The 10,500-nt window shown below is 75.0% G+C and overlaps 1 protein-coding gene across 12 annotated transcripts; it reads left to right on the forward strand.

The window, feature by feature from the left end:
* The first annotated feature begins 786 nt into the window (after positions 1–786).
* Positions 787–8,539, forward strand: GCGR (glucagon receptor). 12 transcript variants are annotated; one of them, XM_071210849.1, is made up of 14 exons: positions 787–980; positions 4,070–4,325; positions 4,441–4,543; positions 5,002–5,112; positions 5,185–5,306; positions 5,410–5,516; positions 5,644–5,740; positions 5,839–5,998; positions 6,068–6,128; positions 6,602–6,671; positions 6,861–6,949; positions 7,042–7,180; positions 7,695–7,736; positions 8,011–8,384. In XM_071210849.1, exons 2-14 carry the CDS (start codon positions 4,260–4,262, stop codon positions 8,242–8,244), a joined length of 1,401 nt encoding a protein of 466 aa, XP_071066950.1. In that variant the 5' UTR covers positions 787–980; positions 4,070–4,259; the 3' UTR covers positions 8,245–8,384. The 12 variants fall into 12 exon arrangements, with proteins under 12 accessions (XP_071066950.1, XP_058140887.1, XP_058140885.1 ...); XM_058284902.2 differs by having other exon boundaries at positions 789–980; positions 5,584–5,740; XM_058284903.2 differs by having other exon boundaries at positions 794–980; positions 5,005–5,112; positions 5,584–5,740.
* Positions 8,540–10,500: the final 1,961 nt, after the last annotated feature.

Consider the following 10,500-nt stretch of genomic DNA (forward strand, 5'->3'; position numbering starts at 1 on the left):
CGTGGGTGCTGGGTCCGGGAAGGGGCCCCGAGCCCCCCAGGGAGGTGGTGAGGCCAGCAGCAGCCCAGGGCCCGGAGGCCGGGGTAGAGAGACCCCCAAAAGCCCCAGGACCTGAGGGCACTGGGGAGGAAGGGAGCAGTGTTGAAGGGGAGTCTGGGCAGGAAGACTGGGGGGCAGGGGGTGTCCGCGCAGAGTCGGGGGTCTTCTCCTTTCTGGGCCTGTGGGAGACAGGTGTTCAGGGAAGGACCCTGGGGGCCCCAGGAGGGTGCAGGGAGTCCCGGCCAGGGGCGCAGTAGCCAGCGGGGGGGGGGCAGAGGACACGGCCCTGGGAGCGGAGGGGGAGGAATAGAAGGGTTAAGGGCGCACCTGGAGGGGAGTGGAGGGGCTCCCCCACCGGGGCCCCCCGCCCCCACCTCTTGGCTCCCATCGGGCCGAGTCCCCATCTGCGGCGCGTCCAGCGAACGGTGTCGCCGGAAAAGCAGCGCGGAGGCCCCGGGAGGCGGACCCGGCCTGGGCAGGGGGCTGCGGCTCCCGTCCCCACCCCGCTCGCGCCCCTAGCCCTGCCGGGGGGGTCTGCGCGTGAGGGCCCCGTGGGGCGGGGCCTGCAGGGCGCGTTGCGGGAGCAGGAGGAACCGCGGGGGCGCGGCGCGGCGCGCGGGGGTCGGCGGTCCGGCTGCGGGGCGCGGCCCCGGGCGCCCGCGTGGCTCCCCGCCGCGTCTCTGCAGGAAGGAGGCGCCGCGGGGACCCTCGGCGGCCGCTCCCCCCGATCCCGCGGGGCCGCTCCCGCCCCCTGCGCTGCCCCCGCCACCCCCGCCGCGCAGCGTCGCCGCCGGGAAGTTCGCGCGCGCCTGGCGAGCGGGGAGCCGGAGCCCGCCCGACCCCGAGCCGGCAGCGCGGCGGAGACGAGCGGCGGGAGGACGGCGCGGGCCGCGGGCCCCGGGGGAGCCCCGAGGGAGCGCCAGCCCGAGCGGCGCCGCGCGGTGAGCTCCCGGGCCGGGGGGCGCGGGGGGCCTCCCGGGCAGGGGCGGCGGCGCCCGCGGGGCCAGGGGCTCGCCGGCGGCGCGCGCCTCCTGGGTCTTGGGGACCCCGCCGTCCGTGGCCCCGTCGCACACCTGCGCTTCTCACCTCCGGGGCGAGCCCGCCGAGCTCGGACGCCACCCGGCCCCGCACCGTCGCCAGGTCAGGGCGTCTCAGCCCCTTCCCCTCGACCCCCGTCCCTGGCACCGCCCCCCACACCCCGCCTGGCGCCACATCGGGGCCCACTCCGTGCGCGTCCCTCCCACGGGGCGCCCCACGCGCGCCGAGGACCGCAGTTCACCCCCGGCCCGGCCCCTCCCCAGGCCGCCCCGCGCTCCCCGGAGAATCCCCGCTCCCCGCGTTCCCGGGTGGGTGAGGGGTGCCCCGCCGCGCCGGCTCCTCCCCCGCGGCCCCACATGTGACTTTGACCCGCGGCGAGGACGGGTCATTGCCCTCCGCGCCGACCTCTCCCGCGCCCCCTCCGCCTCGCGGCCGCCCCGAACCAACTGACCCTGGCTCCGCGGCGCCCGCCTTCTCCCAGCACTGGCCGGGGCTGCTTTCCCCTCTCGGGGGGGGGAAGGAGGGAGGGCAGCACGCCCGCGTCCTGGCCCTCACCCAGCCCCCCCCCCGGGGGGAGGGAGGACACAGGCCTCGGGCTCTGGGCACAGCTGTGGCCCGGTCCGGCCTCGGGGGCGCTGACCTCCAGCACGACAACAGCCCCTCCCACCGTGCCGTCCTCCCTCGGCTGACGGGCCGCAGTGGTGCCCCGGGGTCCCCACCCCACTCCCAGTGGAAATTAGGGGGGTGCCCACCCAGCCAAATGGACCGGCAGCCCCTAGTCGTGCCCACCCGGGAGCCAGCGCGGCTGTCCCTGCCCGGCCCAGCGCCCACCTCGCCAGGCCCAGCTGGCACTTGTGCCCCCCCGGCCCGCGGGAGCAGGGTCAGGTTCTGGGCCCCCACGCGGGCGCCTGGGAAGGTAATAAGGCGGAAACGGCGAGCGCCGGGGACCTGGCCAATGGGAGCCCCGGCCGCGCCGCCGCACCTGGCGGCCGCCTTGGTCCGCGGCTTCAAACCACTTATTCCTTCGACAAATATTTATCAGGCTGAGGGATGCGGGGCCGGGCCCCGGGCCCCGGGCCTTCCGCGCTGTCCCCAGCGTGGGGTTGGGGGTGGCCGGGGAGGCAGCCGACAGCCCTTCCCCGCAGGTGGCAGAGCCTGCGCCCTGCGTCCCCGCCGCCGCCGCCGCCATGGGGAGGCAGGACCCCGGCGCGCAGGTAGCAGCCTGAGCCCCCCCGGGGCCTGCTGGGGTCGCCGCCTGTCAGGACCCTCCCAGCCTTGGGGAGCTGAGCGGCCCCTGGGGCGGGGCTTGACCCCCATGGGGCTCCACCCCCAGCCCAGAGAAGGGTCCAGAAACCCGCCCACCTCTGGCCTTGCCCGAGTCCTCATCGCCGGACTCTTGTGTGGCCAGCAGTCCTGACACCCCCGCCCGCCCGCCCTGACTCCTGGGGTGCCCAGCCTCTGTCTGTGTGTGGGGGGGTGGGAGCCCCCGGCTGCAGTGGAGAGCAGCCCCTCCCCCCTGCCCTAGACTGACCCACCCCTGCCCTGCTGGAAGGCAGCCCCCCCGCCTCCCCCCACCCTGCACCCCACGCTCCATTAGGCTCCCCTAAGCACCTGGGGAGCTGGCGCACCAGGTGGGCGTCAAAACCGCACCCATTTCTCCAAGGGGGAGACTGAGGCAGACTCCACACCCTTCCCCCCTGCAGAGCCTCCGGATGGGAAGGGCCCCCGGCCCCCCTGCACATCTGCTGCCTGCCGCCCCCTAGGCTCAGAACCTGCAGCCGCTGGGGGTTCCCCTGCACCCTAAGCCTGCCGGCCCCCCCCCCCCCGGGACATGGTCCGAAGGGGGCATGAAGCTCAGGGTGCTTGGGGACAGCAGCAGGTGGGGCTGTTTGACCAGAATCAGGAGGGGCCCTGGGGACCCCTGGGCTGCCCCTCCCCCTGCTTCTCAGCCTGGGGGTGCCCTCGGCCTTAGGGGGCCTTCCTCCCCAGCCCTGGGCCCAGACAGCCAGACCCCCCCACTTCTGGTCCAGCCACCACTCGGCCCTGCCCGAGCCGTGGCCCAGTGGCCGGCAGAGTCCAGATGCCCGGCCAGGATCCCTCAGCTCTGACCCCGCCTGATGGCATCTCGAGGGTTCTGCCAGGGCCCAGGGGTGCTGCACCCACGGGCTGAGCCCGACTCCACCGGCGGAGGCTGAGATTCCCCTGTCTCTTCCCGACCCGCTCTCCAGCCCCCCGGAGACCCCACCTTCAGCCCCAGCCCCTGCCCCCTGCCTTTCTCCCTGGGTCCACCTGTCCTCCTGCCCACCTGTCCGTCCATTCAATGCCAGGGGCCAGGCTGCCCAGGAAAAGGCCCATCCGCAGCCCTGGAGGGGCTCCCAGCAGTCCCCAGCCGCAGGGAGCCCCCCGACCTCCCCTGCCGAGGGGGCTGCCAGGCCACCCCGGGGAACAGGCCCAGGCAGCACGGCCCTGCCCCCCCAGGCGCCACGAGGCCAGGGGTCCCGCGCCTGCTCCCGGCAGCTGGCGCTGCCAGCCTCAGAGGAATGCGGGCCGGCGGCTGGCACGCGGCTGGGGCGCTGGGAACCCCCAGGCCTGGGAGAGGGAACCTTTGCACAGGAGAGGCCCGCCTGGGCAGGTGATGCGAAGGCCCCTGGGTGAGGCTGGGTGCCAGCCTGGGGCACCCCGCTAGCTTGGAGCCGGGGCCCAGGAGGTGGGCAGGTCCTGGCACGCTGCCCATGCCCGGCCCGGGCCCAGCGCAGCCTGGCAAGCTGGGACTTCCCCGGGGGAAGGAGTGACGGGGAGAGGGTGGGCTGCTGGGGCGCCCCCACCCAGAGCTCTTGGCGAGGAGACAGGAGGGGCCCCCAGAGGTCTGGCAGGGCTTTGAGGGGAGACCTGGCAGCCTCACGGCTTCAGGCAAGACCTCTTGCCACTGGGGACTGGACGAACCCTCCACCCCGGCCAGGAGCGGCTCACACGGGCGTCTCCTTGCCCCCAGCCCCCTTGTCACCAGCAGGCCCCGGGCCCAGGGGTGGCTTGAAGGAGCAGGACCCCGCAGCCACGGGGAGCCCCGGACTCCTCCCGCCCCTGCTGCTCCGGCTCCCGGCATCTCCAGAGGAGTGGGGTGCAGGCACCCCTGGCCCCCAACCTGCGGCCCCAGCCAAATGTGGGGGTGCCTGCCCTGAAGCATGCCCCCCACCCAGCCTGGCCGCCCGCCCCTGCTGCTGCTGCTGCTGCTGCTGCTCACCTGCCAGGTGAGGGCTCCGGCCGACCTCCCACGGGGCAGGGCTGCCGCACCGCCTGCCCTGCCAGCTGACGCGCCTCCGTCCTGTCTGCCTGTCCCTCTGGCTGCACCCACCTGTCCCCCAGCCGCAGGCCCCCTCCGCGCAGGTGATGGACTTCCTGTTCGAGAAGTGGAAGCTGTACGGCGACCAGTGTCACTACAACCTGAGCCTGCTGCCGCCCCCCGCCGGTGAGCCCCCAGCCCCCCCGGGGGGCTTCCTGGGGGCCTGTGCAGCCTGCGCAGTGACCCCTCCCCGTCACAGAGGCGGGCCGTGCCTCGGGCTGATCGCCAGGGTCTGAAGGGCAGCCGCCTCTGCCCTCGCGGGGTGCCCCACCCAGGGGCGCTGTGTGGGGAGCCCACAAGGCTGTCACGCCGAGGGTCCAGCCAGGTGGGGTGCCACACCAGGTGGGTGCTGAAGGCCCCAGGGGAGCCCGGGGTGGGAGGTGGGGCCTGGGCAGAGGGGGGCAGGGGCAGGAAGGGAGGGGGCTGCGGGTGGACTTGGGGGGCACGTGGAGGGAGAGCCGTGAGGTCTCCGAGGGCAGGCCCAGGGCCCCGCTCACGGGCGGTGGGTGGTCAGCCGGGGGCGGGGAGAGGGGAGCAGGGCCGGGCCCCACTGAGGAGGCGCCCCGTCCCCCTCCCCGCCCCAGCAGAGCTCGTGTGCAACCGCACCTTCGACAGGTACTCCTGCTGGCCAGACACGCCCCCCAACACCACCGCCCGCGTCTCCTGCCCCTGGTACCTGCCCTGGCACCACAAAGGTACCTCCTGAGCTGGAGGGGGGCTGGCCCGGGCCCCGGGCCGGCGGGACTGACCCACGCCCTGCCCCGCAGTGCAGCACCGCCACGTCTTCAAGAGGTGCGGGCCTGACGGGCGGTGGGTGCGGGGGCCCCAGGGACAGCCGTGGCGCAACGCCTCCCAGTGCCAGGTGGACGCGGGGGAGCTCAAGGTCCAGGTGAGCCCACGGCGGGCGCGGGGCCAGGGCGGGCGCGGGCAGCCTGGCGGGCGTGGGGCAGGCGGGGCGGCCTGGCGGGCCCTGATGGCCGCCCGCTTCGCAGAGGGAGGCGGCGCAGATGTACCGCAGCTTCCAGGCCACGTACACAGTAGGCTACTGCCTGTCGCTGGGCGCGCTGCTGCTGGCGCTGGCTGTCCTGCTGGGCCTCAGGTGAGCCCCTGCACGGTGGCCCTGGGGTGCGGGGGCCCCGCGCCGCGCTGAGCCGCTCTCCCCGCAGCCAACTGCACTGCACCCGCACCTACATCCACATGCACCTGTTCGCGTCCTTCGCACTCAGGGCCAGCTCCGTGCTGGCCGTCGACGCGCTGCTCAAGACACGCTACAGCGAGAAGCTAGGCGACGACCTCAGCGTGAGCGTCTGGCTCAGCGACGGGGTGAGGCCCGCCCGCCCTGCCCGCCCCGAGGCCCCCCCCCGATCCGCCCCCCCTCCCCCCCGCCCGCCGGCCCCTGGTCACGCTGCGCCCCGCGCCAGGCGGCGGCGGGCTGTCGCGTGGCGGCGGTGCTCATGCAGTACGGCGTCGTGGCCAACTACAGCTGGCTGCTGGTGGAGGGCCTGCACCTGCATCGCCTGCTCGGCTGCTCCGCCTTCCCCGGGCGCAGCTGCTTCGCCCTCTACCTGGGCATCGGCTGGGGTGAGTGGGGGGCCGGGGGCGGGGCGGGCTGGCCGGGGGCCGTGGGACCAGCCCCTCCCTCGCCCCCAGGCGCCCCGGTGCTCTTCGTCGTCCCCTGGGCAGTGCTCAAGTGTCTGTTCGAGAACGTCCAGTGAGTACCCGCCGGCCGCCGGGGCCCAGGGAGCGGGCGCGTCCCGTGGGGAGGGGCCTGCGCAGCGCGGGGCACGGGATGGCCGCGATGGCGGCGCGAGCGGCCGGGGTGCGCCGGGAGGCTCACAGCCTCCCCCTTCCTTTCCCGAGGCACTAACCGTATCCCCCACATCAGCGTGGGCGGTGGGAGGGCTGGAAGGTGCCTGCCCCAGCTGCCAGGATGAGTGAGGACCCCGGGGTGGTCGTGGGGGACCCAGGATGAGCCCTGACCTCGGGGTGGTCTGGGGGATCCGGGATGAGGAAGGACCCCGGGGTGGTCGTGGGGGACCCAGGATGAGCGATGACTCCCAGGCGGTCATGGGGACCCAGGATGAACGAAGACCCCAGGGCGGTCGTGGGGGGTGCCCAGGATGAGCGAGGCCCCCGGGGCGGTCTGGGGGCGCCTGCCCGGGGCCCAGCCCGCCTGTCCCGCAGGTGCTGGACCAGCAACGACCACATGGGCTTCTGGTGGGTCCCGCGAGTGCCCGTCTTCCTGGCCGTTCTGGTGAGGGACGCGGCTCCCGCGGGCGCGTGGGGGGGCGGGGGCTGGGGGCACCGGCGGTTGTCGCCTCCCCGGATGGCCCCGGGCAGCCGGGTGCCCGAGCCGCGGTGCAGCCGAGGAGACAGCGCCGTCCCCGGGGGCGGCGGGAGGCAGGCGAGGGCCCGGAGCCGCTCTGAGCTGCGCGCCCTGCAGATCAACTTCGTCATCTTCGTCCGCGTCCTCCGCGTCCTGGTGGCCAAGCTCCGAGCGCGGCAGATGCGCCGCAGCGACTACAAGTTCCGGTGCGCGGGTGGCGGGGCGGGCGGGCGGACCCCAGCGCCCCCGGGGCAAGGCCGGGCGCTGCGCGGGGAGGCTCAGGCTGCGCCCCCCCCAGGCTGGCCAAGTCCACGCTGACGCTCATCCCCCTGCTGGGCGTGCACGAGGTGGTCTTCGCCTTCGTGACCGACGAGCACGCGCAGGGCACGCTGCGCTCCGCCAAGCTCTTCTTCGACCTGTTCCTCAGCTCCTTCCAGGTGCGCGCCGCCCCCTGGGCCCCCTGCTGTCCCCCGGCCCCCTGCTGCCCCCCTGGGCCCCGTGCCGCCCCCAGGCCCCACGCCCCCCCCAGGACCCTCTGCCGCCCTCCCCAGGTCCCCTGCCGTCCCCCGGCCCCCTGCCGCCCCCCTGGGCCCCGTGCCGCCCCCGGGCCCTGCGCCCCCCCTGGGACCCCCTGCCGTCCCCCCAGGTCCCGCGCCGCCCCCCCGGGTCCCCCGCCGCCCCCCGAGGTCCCCTGCCGCCCCCAGGCCCCGCGCCGGGCCCCCTGCCACCCCCCCCGGGCCCCGAGCCACCCCCCCAGGTCCCGCGCTGCCCCCTGGGGCCCCCTGCCTCCCCCCCGGGTCCCGCGCCGCCCCCCCCGGGTCCCCTGCCGCCCCCCTGGGCCCCGTGCCACCCCTGGGCCCCATGCCGCCCCCCTGGGTCCCCTGCCGCCCCCCCGGTCCTGTGCCAACCCTGCGGCGGGGGGCGCCGGCCTGACAACCCCCTCTCCCCCAGGGCCTGCTGGTGGCCGTTCTCTACTGCTTCCTCAACAAGGAGGTAGGGGGTCCCAGTCCTGCTCTCTCCGGCCTGCCCTGGAGGAGGACCTGTTGCCTTTGTGCTGGGTGGGGCATCCCAAGATGGGCTCGGGGCGGGGGGGGGGCCCGGCTGTGCCGAGGAGGCACTGCACTGCAGCCCGGGGGCTCCGCCGACTTCCGTGGCTCCAGGCCTGTGGGGGGAGACGCAGTACAGAGAAGGGGGGGTCCCCGGGAGAGGCCCACGGCAGCTCGGGGTCCTGGGCTGGCAGGCAGGTCTGACGAGAGCCATGCCCTAGGTGCAGTCGGAGTTGCTGCGGCGCTGGTCCCACTGGCGCCTAGGCAAGGGGCTGCGGGAGGAGCGTGTCCACAGCAGCCCCCTGGCCTCGGCCTGGCCCCCCAGCGGCGCCCCCAGCGAGAAGCTGCTGCTCAGGAGGGGCGGCAGCGGCAGCAGCCACGGGGTCGGCCAGGACCCCTCCGCGGTGACACCCTTGGCCGGCAGCCTCCCCGGGCTGGCCGAGAGCCCCTTCTGAAGCCCCCAGCCGGGAGCCCAGCTGGGGCTGCTCTGGGACACCCAGGCGGGCATCGAGGGACCGTCCAGGACCGAACACCCCAGCGAGGCGGGAGGAGTTGGTGGGCGCTCTGGGGGCTCCTGGACCCGCCACACACGGCCCCCGCGCTGGTGGCCTGAGGGGCAGAGGCAGCGGATGGGGTGCCGTGGGGAGGCCGCGTCCCGCGTGGCCTCATGTCGTGTGGGCCGTGCGTGCCGGTGTGTCCCCGTGTACATGGAAACGCGTGTCCAACAATAAAGAGCTGGGTCAGCTTGGCGCACACGCCTGGGGAACACGGCCGCGCCTGTCCTGTCCCTGCCACGAGCCCTCAGGCACCCCCGCTGGGTGACGACTTGGGGGTCGGACATGAGGGGGCCCCGACGGCAGGTCTGTTGCTGGCCACCCGCTGCACCCCAGGGCAGGGTGGGGGTCACTCTCAACGGTCCTCCATTAGCTCTGGCCTCCGGCCCCAACCCTCCTGGAGGTCGCCGCAGCCGCCGGCCGCCACGGCCTTACCACGCACCGCCCGCGACCACCCCACTGCTCCAGAACCCCCCGGAGGCAGCAGAGAGGGGCACCACGCGGAAGCGCTCGGCGAGGGAGAAGGTGGGAGCTCGCCGCGCGCAGAGGTGGGCCGCCCTGGGCCGCGGCTGCCGCGCTCCCCTCAGCCGCCCAGCAGATGACAGTGGGAGAGGCGGGCCCCAGTCCCCCAGGTCAGGCGGCGGCGTTTGTCCGAGCCCTCTGCCCTGCCCCCCCGGGGCCGCTGGGGCAGCCGTGCCCAGCGAGGGGCCCCCGCGTGTGCCGGACATGCTCTGCAGCAGGGCTGACTGCGCGTCTGGAGGGCGCTGTGTCCTGAGCCTCTGGGGTGGGGGCCCCTGATGTCCTCTCGCTGGTGTGTCCAGTGAGGCTGGCTCTGCACCCCCGGACTGGGCACGCCCCGGGCTTCCCCCCAGCTGGTGTGGGGACGAGTCCCCGCGTGGGGACCCCCACAGGGGCCCCCGTGGTGGCGGTGGGATGCCTGGAGGGGGTGCTCTGCGCTGTCAAAGGGGGAGGGGAGCCTGGAGGTGGCCCTGCCCTGGGCTGGGGACACTGGGCACTGGGGCGGCTCAGGCAGGGCCTGGCTAATGGGAGCAAACGACAGGCCAGGCGGCCTCTCAGGAAAGGTAAATAGAATTACTCCCCCGCCAGGCGCCGGGGCCCTCCCGGGGGGCACCTCGCTGCCCACAGGCCCCGGTGCGGCGTGAAGGGAAGCGAGGAGGGCTGGGGGCTGGGCCACGGGACCCCAGGGTCGAGAGGGGTGGTCAGTGTCTCGGTGACTGGGGGGGGCTGCTTGGGAGACGCCAGCCAGCAGCGGCCCCCGCCCAGCCCCCGGACAGGGCAGCTGAGCCCCTGCCGCCTCTCGCCCAGCCCGGGCCTCGGGTGCTGACCCGAGCCTCTCCCCGCTGGGCCCCGGGACGGCCCCGCTGCGGCCGCGCTGGCGCAGGGAGGGCTTTACGTCTCCTTCACGCCCGCCGAGCTCAGGGCAGCGGACTGCCGGGGGCGGGGGCGTTCTCCCGGGGCCTCCTGGCACCCCTCCCCACCCCGCACCTCTGCCCTTGTCCTCGGCGCCCTCCCAGGCTCCCCAAGGGCGCGGGCGCAGGCCGGGGGGGAGGGGGGCGCGGGGCGGGGCCTGGCGGGGGCGGGGTCCAGCCCGCGAGCCCCTCCGCGGGCCGCGCCCCTTCGCAGCGGGGGGGGGGGGGGGGGTGCCCTGCCGGCCTCCGGGAGGTGAGGCCAGGCCTCTGCCCCTCCCCCCCACCGCCACCCCAGCCAGGGCCTGGCGCTCCCTCCCCAAAAGAACACGCATGAGCGCGCATGCGCTGGGCGGGAAGGGGACGCGCGCCTGCGTGTACCCGCAGGTGGGCCTGCCTCCCGCCCAGGGCGCGGGGGACACGGGTGCGGGGAGCTGCGGAGGAGGAGTGTGTGCCACCAACACGAGGATGCGGGAGAGCGAGGCCTAAAGCCAGGGTCACTGGGCGGTGGGAGGAGTGGACGCGCTGGCAGGAGATGGCCCTGCGCCGGTGCTTAGGCTGAAGCCAACAAATGAGGAAACAAAGGCGATTCCTAACTGAGGAAAACAAAAAGTTGAGCAAGAAAGAAAACACCATTTAACTTGTGGCCAGACTCCGAATGCAATGGACCATGCGGCCACCGAATGGTCACTAAAACGAGAACCACCCCGGGAGGACGGGGGTGGCAGCG

The sequence above is a fragment of the Dasypus novemcinctus genome, chromosome 21, assembly GCF_030445035.2.
Source record: "Dasypus novemcinctus isolate mDasNov1 chromosome 21, mDasNov1.1.hap2, whole genome shotgun sequence".
NCBI lineage: Eukaryota > Metazoa > Chordata > Mammalia > Cingulata > Dasypodidae > Dasypus > Dasypus novemcinctus.